General features: G+C 43.1%; 1 protein-coding gene across 5 annotated transcripts in view; it reads right to left on the bottom strand.

Annotated features, from left to right (window-relative positions):
- Window positions 1–16,527, bottom strand: part of arhgef10la (Rho guanine nucleotide exchange factor (GEF) 10-like a) — a 154,764-nt gene that overhangs the window by 64,573 nt on the left and 73,664 nt on the right. For all 5 annotated transcript variants that reach the window (XM_080780426.1, XM_080780425.1, XM_080780424.1 and 2 more), the window contains one exon: window positions 14,962–15,062. In XM_080780426.1, the coding sequence (XP_080636552.1) occupies window positions 14,962–15,062 (101 nt within the window). The remainder of the gene's footprint in view (window positions 1–14,961; window positions 15,063–16,527) is intronic.

Below are 16,527 nucleotides of genomic sequence, written 5' to 3'. Positions count from 1 at the left end.
ACTTTCAGCCTTTCTTTTTTAAGTGTTATGACAAGCTGCGGCAAAATAATGGTTACCACAGCAGAGACCAAGTAAGCACACTGTCTGGCTAATGGCAGCGAGAGATGCAATCACTGCAGTTCCTCTTCACAAGTGTGCTATAAGGATGATGTGTTTTTGTAGGTCAACCAGGAAGTTACTCCTGCCATGGGTTCCCACAGTGGACTTTCAATGCAAGCTTTGCATTGGACTTTGAATAAATTATGAAAATGATGTAGCAAACATAGCCTTATGACATTAACACATTGTTTTGTAGAAGATAATAAAACCTTGTAACCATGGAATGTGGGCAATTAAAAAAAGAAATAGCAATAGTAATGTAAAAACGTTAATATAAAGTATTGAAAGTCTGGCGAGGCAAGACAGCAAACTCACCTCCTGCGACTACAAACTACAAAAGATGTATGAAGCACAATTCTTCCCCAAACTTCAGGACCCCCCCATACCCCAGCTTCACATGCACTTAAGTCTCCCACCTGTGCCCGCTTTGCAGCAGTGTGTGTGCGCGCGTGTTATCACACGATTAATACGATGGCGTGTCGGAGTGTGTGTGCCAGAAACTGTCTGCTCCGCACTCCACTCATCTATTGATCTGTGTGCCGGGAAAGGAGGGCACACTTAGTGGTGTAACCGCAGGCTACAGCCCCCTCCCGCCCTCTGCTCCCTGCGGTGGGACTGATTGCTTGTCTCAATCATTCCTTTCAACACCCTCCACGCAGGCACGCGTGTGCGCACGCACACACACACACACACACACACACACACACACACACACACACACACACACGTTCCCATTCCCATACATAGATGTTAGTGTGCGAACACACACACACACACAGATATAAATGCACACACATGAGTTTACACACAGATAGTGAATGTACACACACGTTCCCATACATAGATGTTAATGTGCGAACAATGTGCACACATGAGTTTACACACAGATAGTTAATGCACACACACACACACACACACACACACACACACACACACACACACACACACACACACACACACACACACACACACACACACACACACACACACACACACACACACACACACACACACACACACACAGTCCACTTCTGTTTCCAACTCTAACCTGGTCCGACAGGCCTGGGATCACGTCCTCGGGTAAGAAGCAATTAATTCTTCAGCGAGAAATCCCCATTAATTAGGCAACCCCTTCTGGCTATTTCACAAAGACCCCTCTCAAACAGTTGGACCACTCAGGGAGGGCATGAAAGATGCAGTACGCATCAGATTATTAATGGACCAGGAGGCTCCCGCTGAAGCACCACGGTGAGGTAAATCTCACTTTCTATTTCAAGGCCCCATAACGACCCCACATGTGGCTGCAAAGTGACAAATGTTGTTTACTAGAGACACATCTCTGCCCCGACTGCCGTATTACATCATGTAAAAAGCCTCACCACTAAAGCGGCCCAATAGCATCCAGTTTCAGGTATAACTATCTCAATCCATAACTTCTTTAAAGTTGCACTTGCCAAAAAACGTTGCAGGTACTGTACGCTCCAGGCACAAACGGGGCCTGGGAATCTCAAAGCATTCGCAAGCCAGATATTGTACAATGTTGCAAATGGTATGATCTTGTTCTACGTGAGCAGAGGAGGACTGAGAAAGGCCTCTAGCTGTAGCAAACTAAAAACAATCCATAAATTGTATCTGAGTGGTTTTTGTAGTTCATTATTGTATTGACCAGAACTCTTCCACAGACACATTCAAACGTACCCCAAGCCATCTGACATCAATCATATGGGATTAACATCACAGAGCCATATAATTGTGTTCCTCTAAAAGTCTAAATGGAGGTAATAGAATAAACAGTGGTGTGAAGATGAGTTTCGGGGGGATGTCTATCCACTCACTAAATCATGCATAAGGACACATTTGCTGTGTGGTGTGTCCACATTCTGGAGCATGATGACACCTATTTTCAAGACGAACGGGGGGGCCATGGTTGGGTGCGTTTGAAATGCTGATTCACCCCCAATGGGGTGCACACTGCACAGCAGGCCGGCTGCCACTGCCTGCGATGACAGGAAACAGGCCAACCGTGAAATTAAATCAACAACTCCCTTGTAATTGTAATTACATTTGGTTAAATGGGAAGGTAAAGTGTGGGTGTAATGCAATTAACATGTAATTGCCATCCTGGCCAGGTTGGTGCCGTTCTATTCCCATAGGGAGTCAAGAAAGACATTTCCCTGCTTGGTGTTTGAATGAGTGATAAAGAGAGAGATGTGTGCCAAATGTGTCACATTAAGGGAGTGCATTCCTTGTCCCAGATGGAATTTCTGGTCAAAACAAGGTTTATTCGACAGTCCATAACAAACGTAGCGATGGTTGCGGTGATCCTTTCTTGTGTCCGAGCGAGACGGACGGAAAATGCAGATATCAAATTGAGCATGAAATAAGTGATCTTAAACTTATTTCAATTTTTTTAGGAGGTTTTCTAGAGGTCAATCTAGCAGAGGAGCAAAAAGGAAATGCAATGTGCCAATCACTGGAATTGCTTTATTTGCTTAGAGTGGTACCCTTGCTTGCATACGTTGCAAGCCTGCCAAAACGTCATTCACCTATGCATATAAACAATGATTGTTTCCAAAGGTGTACCGACTACAGATATAACCTACACTATATTTAAACTTTGATGAACTAGAGTTGCCTTTTGACACTTGCTTAGAGTGGTACCCTTGCTGGCATAAGTTGCAAGCCTGCCAAAACGTCATTCACCTATGCATATAAACAATGATTGTTTCCAAAGGTGTACCGACTACAGATATAACCTACACTATATTTAAACTTTGATGAACTAGAGTTGCCTTTTGACACTTTTGCTGGCATAAACAGCCTATGAATGCAACTGGAGTGACTGTGCAGAAGGGAAAGACAAATTAACAAAAAATAAATAAAACTAAGCAGCCATATTTACTTTATAACATAAGCTTTCTGATTGCAACTCAGGAGAGGTGGAGTAAATTTCCAACAACTTCATATTATTACCGGAGGTTGAGAACTATCGATTTTGACAATGATTTGTTCTTTTGGATTTTTTCACTCATATTTGCCCTTCACTACTGTGTCATCCGTCTTCCCCTTCCCTCAATCCTGCTTTCCTGTCTCCCTCCACTGTTGTCTTAAAACATTTATTGGAAACAAAGAGGGCGTGGAAGGGCTTTGAGCAGACATGTTATTTAAACTTCGTCTTAAATTGAGGCGACTGATCTTGATGTAAATCATGGATAGTTTAATAGTTTACTGTCTCTCGCACTGATAAGGACGTAAAGACAGGAATGTTACATGGAAATAAAGTTATTGACGGACACACACACACACACACACACACACACACACACACACACACACACACACACACACACACACAGGCTTTATAACCTGCTTATTTTTGCCCATTATGCTCTGCTGCTATTGTCATGGCAGAAGACTTTTGACAGAGGTATAAAGAGAGATACCTGCTTGTGCATTCAGCGTAGCGATAGTTCATTACAGCCACGGAAGTCAGGAGGCTTACTTCTAATGATCTCTCCCCGTATGTTGTTCATCTAATATTGCTCTGCTCCGGGGGTTTGTGATCAGATATTTTGTGTATGTTTTGCACATAAGTAATCTGTAATAGCCTATCACATGAGCAGAGAGCCACGCCGCCAAGCTAAATGCAATGTCATTGCAACACATGGTAAATGCTTAATCCTGAGCTGAAGTGTCTTAAAGAAATTGAGTTAAAGCGTGCAAGCATAGAATGTATACTATCACCTTCCCCCCCCCCCCCCCCCCCCCCAACACTGAGGCAGGTATCTAAGGCGGTAGCAGCGAGTGTATCTTCATCTTCTGGCATCATTGCAGAAAGTGCTGCAGTGATGTCAGAAGAAAAGGAACACAAAAGCAGGCGGCTCAAAGACATGGAGACCACATGGGAAATGAGAGGAGAGCCATGGAGGATCAAACATTAGGATACACGGCATCGAGGGATCTGGGAGGTTAGAGTTTGGCATCCATTAATGGATGAGGCAGATATCTCCCAAAGAATGTGCACAGTATAAGTATATATATATATATATATATATATATATACACACAGTTTTAGAACCTAATTAAAAAGAACCGGTTGCAAGCCAAGTCTATGGACTTTAATGTTTGTTTCTTATAACTACCCCATAGACTTGGCTGCCACATGATGGAGGGGCTAGTGCCGACCCAAAAAAACATGCAGGTTTGCTATGGAAACGTTTATTTAAATGGGATTACATGACAAACATACAAAAACAAAGTAAAGTCAGTAAATGAAAGGTGCGACTGCCATGCAGATCTGCTGGCCAGCAGATCCCGAGGCTGATCCCACTCATCCCAGCAGACCGGAACAAGGGTTGCCATGGAGAGGGGACAGACGGGGGGACAGCAGACATCCATCCAGGGGACAGACGGGGGGACAGCAGACATCCATCCAGGTCAAGGATGGAGAGTCGAGCCAAGCCAGATTAACCACACGGGAAACACCTCCTGGCATCCACTCCTTCAACTCAGCAGTCTGATTTCACCATGCTGGAGAGGGAATTGAGTGAAATCCCGTAGCCAATCCCTGGTGGTGTTGCCCGCCTGCGAACCTGAGGAAGAAGAATATAGTTGCATTTAATACTGTAAAAGAGTCTCTGTATCAAAATATTATTACTGGTGAAATAAAAGGTATATACTGTATATAATATCTCCCAACGCACTCTTCACCAACCTTAAACTGGTCGTCTTAAATCACCCCTCACCAACCTTATGTCTAAGCAATGCTATGTCTAACCAAAGTATGCCTCCCATATATACACACACACAATAATTTTTATTTAGTTTTATTCTGTTTGTTGGAACTGTATTTGAAAACAAATGTGTCATACTGCATTGATGTAATGAAACTTTACCAAATAATAATGGCAATACTGTCTGAATAATGTTGCACTTACCAGACTACAGATGGAGCAGCTCCCTTGCCAGCTTACCCTCCTCACCCATGCTGCTGGTGCATCTGCGTTCATTGGCATCGGCAATGCAGTTCAGCATCAGGGACTGCCCATTGGGCCGAAACCCATTATTCCAAAACCCAGATAGTTTGAGAAATGTCCCATTGGAACATCAACATCCGTTGATGTTGGAGTTCAGTGACTGCCCTGCCCAATAGGCTTCATTTTAAGGACCTTTCAAGCAGTGTGGTACTGTATTTTGCTGTATTTAGATCAAATAATGTATTATTTGAAATAGTTGATGACATGGTATTGAAAACAGCACATCATTTAGAGGCTTACAGATTGCGTGGAAATAAACTAATTGGGTATCAGTGGTCAATCACAAATCATTCGCTTTCTCCCTGTGCCTGTGTTTTGATTGGTATTAGGCTACTCAAACTAAGTACACTGCCTAGGGAGCAAAGGAAGGGTTTGGTATTAGGCTACTCAAACTAAGTACACTGCCTAGGGAGCAAAGGAAGGGTTTGGTATTAGGCTACTCAAATTAAGTACACTGCCTAGGGAGCAAAGGAAGGGTTTTGGTTCAAGATGTACAATTTGTATCCTCATCCATGCTCACACTTGCTATGTCTGATCTAATCCTCATGACAGCTGTTGGATCAAGTTAAGACATACATTTGAAATTTCTGGTAAAGTGCTCAAAAGTGCTTTGAATGTTACACCTTCCATTCACGCAAATTAGCAGGCTATGAAATAATCATACTGCCAAAGCTTGTCATGGGAGAGATCTGCCTCATCCTGAGGAATGTAATTGGTTAAGCAAAGTACGGACTAGCCTGGCATGGCCAGACTGTTGTGACTCACTGTGTAGATATTAGTCTGGAATCTCTGTGTGAAAGCTGCATTTCCAAGGGGCGGATAAAAAAACAATGCCCCTGCGTGATAAACCAGCATTTGCATTGTGGGCCCTGATTGGTGCCCCACAACTTTGGGGGGCAGCTAAATCCAATCACAAGATCTGCCGAGGGCTTTTTTATATTTTTTTCCACTGACAGATTCGTCTGGTTTCCAGGCTAAGTGAGGAGTCTGAAGTAGTACATTTTAGTAGGGACCTGCGAAGGTGGACATCATGTCTTGTGCCATTTAAAAGTCTTGTCGAAATGCAACATTTTCAGTCTTTTGGGCATGCCCTCTAACATACTATAAAACAGGTGGTGTGGTATTAATATGTCACAGTCACCATCACAAACTTTACAATTATACAAACAATATTCTTTACAATTTTTATGTACTGTAAGGTGACTTTGAGGTTCACTCCAAAAGTGTCTTGCCAGTAGCACTCTTCCCTGCAGTCACAGCGAAGCTTGTAACTGAATGAATTTCCTGTTTGGTAAGAATCATTTCCTATGCTTGAGTGTCCAGTTATTTTACTGTGCAAGCACCAGGTAAACATCTCCTTCAAGAGCAACCAATCTGTGAATCATTGTGAAGCACAGGACTAAAATTTCTCAAAATCGAAAGACTTATTATCGAAGCAACTATTTTGGTCATGATATTTTGTGGTCACAAATAGTCAAAAACGGTCTAAAGAAAAAGTCAAATATAGTCAAATATAGCACCCAGGGTGCCGGCCCGGTTCCGGCGAGCCACTCCACGTCCGAAACGGTAGAGAAATGACGGAGTTACCATGTGGCGGTCCCCGGGGGTGGGGGGGGGTGGGAATGTTCCAGACCCCCAGGAACGCGACCAGGGGGCCGGGACGGTTTCGGCGAGCCGTCCTGCTTCCGAAACGGTTGAGAAATGACAGTTACCATGTGGGGGTCCCTCTACTGTACCCTGTACTGTACTTTACTGGCACACCCGAAAGCATCATATATACAGTTAATACGTGTGTGTGTGTGTGTGTGTGTGTGTGTGTGTGTGTGTGTGTGTGTGTGTGTGTGTGTGTGTGTGTGTGTGTGTGTGTGTGTGTGTGTGTGTGTGTGTGTGTGTGTGTGTGTTAGGTTGCGCACAGGTGGTGAAGTATAGGGCTTAACATGAAACAGACAAGTGCGCTATGCATACGTGGACGTGTGTCCCAGCTTTTGTCCGATTAAGAAGGGCCACGGCTCCACGGTTAAAAAGGTACAGACCACTGCATTACATCATTATTTTGTACAAAATACTGCTCTGCAGTTTAGTCCCTCCACCCAAGTAGCTAATCTTCTATTTTTGTGTTTGAGAGCTATCTACACAATCAATAGTTGACTGTCAGCTCATCTATTAGCTCATTACCATAAATTATTTTTAACCTGCATGGCATTCCAAATAGAAAGAGTTGACATTACATTACTATAATTTATTTACAAGAAAATGATGAATACATACTGTAGGCTGCTATATGTTATAGCTGTGAGCTGTAGTAGTGCAATAAAGGACAGGAAGAAAGAAAGGAAACTGGTGAATAATCCATATTGTGTGCAGTGTCAGCACTGGTGTAGCCTTCTGTATGTGTTCCATTTGATTACATTGCTCAACTCCATATACAGATATCCCTTTTCCTCTCTTTTTGTCTATTACAGTACTTCCCTTCTCTCATTTATTTTCCTCACCCTCTTTATTCCTCCTTAATATCTCTTATCAACCTCTCTCTCCCTCTAAATTTCCCCTGATCTCTATACCAGTGGTTTTCAACCTCTTTCATATAAAGGACCAGTTGGCATTTGAGCCACGGGCCACCATTTGATAACATTTAGCCTCTCAGACCCAAAGCTAAAGAATATTTAGTTATATAAAAGTTGGATAAAAGTTTGTCTAAATTCAATGCTGTATTGATGTTGGTACCATAGGAGTAACATTTTTGAGTGGTGCAACCACTCCCTTACGGAGCTGTGTGTGGGTGGGTGGGTGCCTGGCTGGGTATGAGCACGGGTATGGGTATGCTGGGTATGAGCACGAAAATAGCATGGTTGTTTTTCACCACCTGTGCACAACCTAACACACACGCACGTATTAACTGTATATATGATGCTTTTGGGTGTGCCAGTACAGTGACAGTACAGTACAGTAGAGGGACCCCCACATGGTAACTCCGTCATTTCTCTACCGTTTCGGACGCGGAGCGGCTCGCCAGAACCGGCCCGGCCCCCTGGGCACGTTCCTGGGGGTCTGGAACATTTGGTTACCAACTCTCCGTCATTTAGCTGGGGACCACCTGGAACCCCCTCAAGGACCACTGGTTGAAAACCACCGCTCTACACACCGCTACTTTCCTGCTCTCTCTTCACTTTTCTCTCTTTTCCCCCTCACTCTCTCCACCGTGTTCCCTTTCTGCACTTCTCCCCCACATGAAAAGCCTGTTAGATTTGGTGCCCTAGGCAAGTTTTTTGACTGCAGTGCTTTTAAACGTCTAGTGATATTATGATATATGACTGTTACTACTATTTGCTGTTGAAGAAATAAATGCTGCAAAGACTCATGTGTATTAGGGGACAAAATATGGAGACCGAGAATAGTCCCCTGGGGGATGCCAGTCAAAAAGGATAGGGTTTACACCAGAGGCATTATTAATAAAATTAAACAGTATTGATATATATTTTTATTATTATTATTTTATTTATATATTTTTTATCCCACGATTTTGTAACCCATTTTTCACCCCTGTGTCAATCATCTAATGTGATCCTGGGCTCTACACACCCTCCACCAACCTAGTCCCCATATATGGGGGACAAGGGGAGAGCAACGGACTTGAACTCATGCTTCCTTCACGCCTGAGTGTTATATTTTTATTATTATACAATTACATATTGCCCCATTTTCTAAACTTCATTCAAGTGATTTGTGAATGTGAAGTAGTAGCTGGAAAACCAAAGATAGATAATTCTGTCGTTCGATTTTCTTGCAAATTTGGTGATGCCAGCATTGCGTTATGTTCTCTCACTATCTTAATTCATAAAGTGTGGCATAAGCTTTCCAGACACAAGATGATTCACTGTCTAGTGTAGTCCATTCACAAGGGTTGAGGAAATGCACAGACGGCATGACATCCCATACATCCAAACAGAAAAGTCCTATCTATTAAAGGTTAAACTCACTCTGCCACTAGATTTCCCACTCACTTTATGCATGCGCAAACCCTCTATTCAATCAATCATGCAAAATGTGAATCAATCAACATCACACACAAGGTAGTATAAGTGATATTTTTCCATTCACATTTTTGTTCTGTTTTTTGTTTTCTATATTCGGATAGTCATTGTTGCTACAGCTGAGGTACTTTTCTGTGTGATTAATTCTCCTGAAAATATATATTTTTAAACTGTTGTATGTGTCATTCACACATAAAGCGTGGATAAAGCAATGAAATATTTATCAACAGAACATTTTTCTGAACCCACCACAAATAAAGTCATCAGCCTGCATGAACGAGCTATCAACTACACAGTATGCATTGTTCTGATGTGAAATACTGTATTCACCAGCCAGTATTTCACATTTTGTGTAACATTTATTCATCATGTCAGTATATAAAAGCCCTGCTAGCGGGTTGTGTCGCCTCTTACATCCAGTCAGACTAAAGTGGTTTGAACTGACCGACTCAGCAGGGTGCCGAGAGAATGTGTGGATAGAGGGTGGTTGGAGGGTATAATGTACAGTACAGTCAACGGGAAATGTACACGCAGCCAAACGTGGCCAGGAATATACATTTTTGATCAATAACGCCCCTCAAAAGTATTTTCCTCAGCCCCCAAAAAATATGAAGGAGTTTCATAGCACCTTGAACTTGGCTCTGTCTGTGCCCTCATTAACAATTCCAGGATCTATTAATTATGCCATTATGCCATGGCTGCAGGAACAACCCCTCATGAATATGCTAATGTGCCACATGCATCCCTAGAGTCAACATGCCTCCCCTTTCCCCAATAAATCAAATAATTAATTTAAAAAATAAACACGTCATCTTGGTCACACATGTATCACTATGTCAAAATGCAATGTTAGACTAATTATGCCTTATTAGGGCAGAAAGAAATGTTTTAACGTGTGTTTATTATGAATAGCATTTCAAAGATAAGAATGAATTGCTATTGCAACCTAGTTTTGCCATAACGTTACAATGCACTGTAGGGTAGGGTTGTTTGATAGAACAAAGGTTGTGTTCTGGGTAAACGAATAGAATAATAACAGCGTGCGTGTGCATCTGTCACACAGTATGTTGTTACATTGGCCACCGAAAGCACAGCTGATCGGCTTTATTTGCCTCTAAATCTGGAAGGCAATAAAGCGATAAAACTGCCGTTTCCAGAGGGAATTGAGTTTGTAGTTACGTCAGATGTTTATCGCCCTTTAGTTTGAAGAGAATGTGATTGTCGTGTCACTCACAGCTGACATTAACACAGTACCTGAATTGCATGTCACGTGTCACACCTTCTTTCACAGACAGGGCAGTCTAAAAGCCAGTTCGGGAGGTAAAAATCCATATTAATGCTTTAGAGAAAAGCAAAGTGCTAAAAACCACCAGGAATTTCATAGATAAGCTTCACAAAACATGATTTTAACCTTATTATGTAGACCCGCCACAGGACTCACGATGTAAACAAAGGCTGTCTGGAGGATTCTTTATCGGTTCTTTAGTTATGTGCCGTTGAATATAGCTTGTTTTGACCAAAAATGCAATCTGGGAAAATAATCCTGGGCCTAAATGTATTTTTCTAAATCTAACATGGAGGCGGACAGAGAAAGAAACCTTTCACTTCCGGTTAATTTCGGGTTGAATCCGTTTCCGAATCCGTTTCCTCACCGGGGGTGAGAGGGGGTGAGGGAAATGTTCCAGACCCCCAGGAACGTGCCCAGGGGGTCGGGCCGGTTTCGGCGAGTCGTCCTGCGTCCGAAACAGTTGAGAAATGACAGTTACCATGTGGGGGTCCCTCTACTGTACCCTGTACTGTACCGTCACGGTACTTTACTGGCACACCCGAAAGCATCATATATGCAGTTAATACGTGCATGCGTGTGTGTTAGGTTGCGCACAGGTGGTGAAAAACAACCATGCTGTTTCCGTGCTCATACCCAGCCAGGTACCCACCCAGTCAGCCAGCCAGCCACCCACAGACACACATAGCTCCGTAAGGGAGTGGTTGCACCACTCAAAAATTGGCCTAAGAGTGGCACTAGAAGACAGGACATGGTAGATGCAGATGAAAGATCATATAAATCGCTCTAACAATTATTCGTGGGTGCGTTTCATTTACTGTTTTTCTTTATGTGTGCCTGCATGAAGTTAACTATGCAAGAAACTCCCCACACTGGCACACATTAACACCTAAATGAAGCACACCCACATCACATCTGCACCGTGGTTGTTGAAATGTAGTTATAATTTAAAAAGTCTACTTCAACAGAGCGATTCACACATGGGATATGACATTTAGATTATTTTCCACGACAGACAGAAATAAAAGGGACCAGGAAAAAAGCCATAGATGTATCGGTTCGGTTGTGATTCACCAATATAACATCAGATTTAAAACTTTCATTGTAGTCACATACATGTCATTTTAAATAGGCAATATGCAGTATGCCTTTTTTGGGGGAATTTCCATAGAGATTTGGGCAAGAAGCATTGGGCAAATTAATTGAAGAGCTCAGCTCTACTAATCATTCAGGGAAAGAAAAACAAAAAGGTTTCCATGCAACTTTCTAGGCAGTTTTATAGTTGTATAAGTGGCAGTGGGACGTGGTTTGTTGTCAGCCGCAAGTAAGCTCCTAAACGGCAGTGACAAAATTGGGCTGATTGGCTGTTCCACTCTTTTTATGTCCGTCTTACAAGAGAGACTCGGTCCACGTGGCTCAGCATAACCGTGAGGAGAACTATAGTGGCTGTGACTGTGTTTTCTGAATTCATATATTTATAATGAAACAACTGTGGACAGGTGTTGAAAACTAGCACTCGTGCTAATACACATTCTTGAAAAAATATTGAATGTGTGAGAACTACTAGTTAGAAATAACCTACAGTACACGGACAACATGAATATTTTGTTTCCGATTTAACTTAAAAAAAAAAAAACATAATATGGTCCCTTTTCCCAGATGTGTCATAGTGTGAAGCTAATGCAATCTAAAATGCTGTATAATAATAGCCTCATTATCAGTGGAAGGTGACATTTTCATGGGGTAAATGATCCCAGTTGAACTAAAGTTAATAGCATGGTGGCACAAGTGAAGTTACCAGTAGTTTACCATTCCAAACAGACACAAATACTTACTCATCAAATTGGTATCAGGATAGGATTTAAAAGGTCCAGACGTGACTTTAATAATGGGTCAAACTCTACAGTGGTAACTATGATGTACTGTATAACAATATAAATGAACCAAATTCTTCTTTTACCAGCCTAACCCTACAGCTTTCTTCTTCCTCCCCTGTAGAATTCCTGTGATAAAATGTGGCTCCATACTTTAAGCATTATCATGGCACACAGCTTTTTAGCCGTATGCAGTGGCCATGGATGCCATGCATGATTTAGCTTTGACATCGTCCATGACCACACGAGCACATACTGTACAGTACACGTGCACGCACACGCATACCAGCAGCCATGGGGAGGATGGAGTTGATCCACGTGCTCTTCCTAATCACTGACCCTGCCGGTGTCGCTGACAAAGGTGTGAGCAACAAGGTAAAGAGTGTGTTTGGATGCTGCACTCCGCTGCACTGAAAGCATTCATTCATGTCTGCACTGAGGTTTTCTTAGGATTATTTTTTGACATAGGCACTATAGAGCGCCGCAGTCCCCGCCCCCTTTCAGAAAAGCGAGTGGCCCAGGAAGTGAAAGCCCCATGCATTCTGCCATCGGCACTTTTAATATAATTTATTTAAAGACGGTTACGCCGCGGACAAAGCCAATTCGGATCGTGACGAATCATGACAATGAACACAATATTTTGGGACGATCAAATCATTAGAAAGAAGAAAAGAAAGTCAGGAGACAACACTATTTGTTTTATTTTTCGTCTTATAAATTATTTGATCGGCCCAAAATATTGTGTTCATTGTCATGATTCGTCACGATCCGAATTGGCTTTGTCCGCGGCGTAACCGTCTTTAAATAAATTATATTAAAAGTGCTGATGGCAGAATGCATGGGGCTTTCACTTCCTGGGCCACTCGCTTTTCTGAAAGGGGGCGGGACTGCGGCGCTCTATACAGCAGGAGAGAGAGAGAGAAAGAGAGAGCGCAAGCCTATAGATGTGTATTTGCAACACTGTGAGAAAGGAAGACTGATGCAAATTCTCTGAAATGATGCAGCGTGCGTGCGTGTTTTCATTGCTCGCAAGGCCAGGGCCACTCAAACGAACGAAGAGAAGCCACCAGTTGTCACCAGACAACTACAGTACTAGTGTGTGTGTGTGGGGGGGGGGGGGAATTAGATGCTTCAGACCTTCCTTGCAACCACCCTTTAGACAAAAAAAACCTTGCATTGAGCTTTGCTGTCCCTGGGCATTCACACGCGGAACAATCCCATCTCTGGCTAGTCATCTAAGCGAGGCATTTCATTTCGTGGCATTTAATCTGCTTCCAATAACTTCCTTTGAAACCTTTACAGATCCCTGCGCCGGAGCAGCTTTACGGGGAGACGACCGTGGGGATGACGGCAGCAGCCACATCACGGAGGAGCACGGCGCACCAGTGCTCCCTGCCGCAGAGAGACAAAGTGCATACACATAACAAAGTGCGAGCAGAGTGAGTGTCTTGAGGATGAGGAGTGCTCTGGGCGACAGGGGGAGTAGGAAAAAGAACGAGAGGCGCAGGCAGGCGTCGGCCGTCGGGGAATGAGAATCGTGCCATCGTAGCCAAGTAAGCAGATTAATGTCCTCCATGGTCCTGTCTGCACTCTGCGCCAGCGGTTCAAGGCACGCACAGATGAAACCAAAGCGAGGAAGACCTCTCTAAAGTAGACAGACTGCATAGTCAGGCACAGGCCTGGACACGGGCAACGGGACGGGATACACAGTGAAATCCTCATTGTTAATTCAACTCCAAGAGTGTACAGAGATGTTGCCAATGTAACAAAATGGGCCGTCCATTTGTACGATCTCTGAGTTACAAATGGATACATTAACACAGAATGTTTTACTGTGTACGTGTAGAATAAAACAAAGGGAGGAGGAGGAGGAGAAAAATAAAGAACTGTGCTGCTCCCTGCTGGGAGAGAGTGCATGTCCCATTTCCACTGTTTGAAGTGTCCAATAGTTTCATTCCCAAATGAGGTCTACCATTTTGCTCGCAAGTGACACGCCTGCTACAGTATAAAAGGTCGATAGGGAGGAAAATCGAAACAAGACGTGATCATTTCAAAAGGCTATGTGACCTTAAGTGGCTGGTATATGAAATAATGGCACCTTTACAGAGAGGGTCCTCTGCTGAAAGGCACTGATCCACAGCCATTTGAGACCATGACTTATACAACATCATCATCACGTATAGCACTTCTCAAAAAGCAGCGTTACAAAGTGCTTCACAGAGGAAATAGAATACTCAAAACAACAAGATGGAGACTAAAATCAGATAAACATATGGTAGTGAGCTTCACGTAGTGATTGATACGTGACAATTAGACACTCAACCCAAGCCTCACTGCACTCAATGTAACCCCATTCTGACAGACATGTAATGTGTTGCATCAGTCATAACATCGATATTGCACTTAAACGTGTTAAACGAGAACAAATGTGATGCCGTGTCCATCTTTCCCATATTCCCTTTTGATGTGTTTGCATTGCATGACGTTACATCACCCTATGTAGTTAATAATGACAGTGGTAATGCAGTGCGTGTATGCATGTCATCCATCTCTCTGTGCATGTGTGTGTGTGTGTGTGTGTGTGTGTGTGTGTGTGTGTGTGTGTGTGTGTGTGTGTGTGTGTGTGATTTACTCACGTAATGCGATCTTAGCCAAGTGCAGGCGGTTGACCCAAGAGATCTTACTCAGGGGGTTGGGAGTGTTGAACACCATCATGAGACTGACAGGACGTCCTGACCTAGAGCAGCACGCATGAGCGCACACACACACACACACACACACACACACACACACACACACACACACACACAGAGAGAGAGAGCACAGAGCATCTAAGGACACTGATAGCAACAGACAAACATCTTGAATCCTCAGATGTTATTCTCATACAGTACATGTGGCCAGGGGTTGTTTGTGCGAACACTCTTCTGCCAGGAAGGCCTGTCATAGACACTCGTAGAGACACAGCTCATAGACACTCACAGAACCACAACATCCTCACTGTTTAACCGGAGGGAAGACATCATTTTTTAATGAATTCTAGACACTGAGCATAAAGTTGAAAAGTAAAAAACAGCTGCCCCGTCATCGACCCGTCTTATTTATACTGCATCGTACAGCAGTGTTGTGCGCCAGCACATTTAGTGTGTGTGTGTGTGTGTGTGTGTGTGTGTGTGTGTGTGTGTGTGTGTGTGTGTGTGTGTGTGTGTGTGTGTGTGTGTGTGTGTGTCTGTCTCAGTAGAATAGTAATAGTCATTTTGTATTTTTAAACAAAATGCCAGACGCAAGAGTTAAAATCAGAAAGTGAAATTAAAGTGAAACAGGTGAGCTGGAAATAACTGAAACCGTAAAGACAGAAAAAGGCTAGAATTCATGGAAAAGCTAGACTGTAGGTACAGTATAGGTTTTGACTTTGACCTTTGATCTTAAGTTGGTTGGTCAGGGGCCCTGATAAGGATCAGAAGAAAATTAATGAATGAAACACGCTGAATAACAATTAATTAAAAAATAAGTGATGTAGAGACAAGGGAAATGGTGCTGTCGCCATGATGTGAAGTCTCTGACTTCAGTCTGACTCTGAGCACTATGAATTCCACCGACTACACTGACATCTAAAGAGAAGGTCGAAAAAGGACATGGGAAGAGCAAACACAATAAATATTAACGCACAACGCACAGACCTTCCATTCCAATTGCGCTTTCACTTAAGCCTTGGGAAAGCATGCAGAGCTTTGATATGGGTTCAGTGAAGGACTAGATGTCTCTCTCAGATGGAGATTGGCCTCGAGCAAGCACACACACACACACACACACACACACACACACACACACACACACACACACACACACACACACACACACACACACACACACACACACACACACACAAGATTACTGTACATTTAACCACATCAACTCGAATACTGGACTACTCGCCCCGGTGCTTGCCCGTTATTCCTCACGGAATTTTCCCCAGTGAGGGGAATAACTTTGAAATATGCTATTGGCTGTTTGTATTCTTTTTGGAAAAATATGAAAAGATACTGCTGTGGAAAGGCTATATTATTTGACTTATATTGAACCTATAAACAATTTAGTATTATGTAAGGTTTTGCCTCCTCAAATGGTACCTCGTCAGATAATCCCCACATATCCTACAACAACTTCTGTGAACTAGGCGGGTAAGAATATGGTTTGACCCC

Source organism: Protomyctophum bolini (genome assembly GCF_963924005.1).
Source record: "Protomyctophum bolini genome assembly, chromosome: 2".
Taxonomy (NCBI): Eukaryota; Metazoa; Chordata; class Actinopteri; order Myctophiformes; family Myctophidae; genus Protomyctophum; species Protomyctophum bolini.
This window is presented reverse-complemented; position numbering and strand designations above follow the sequence as displayed.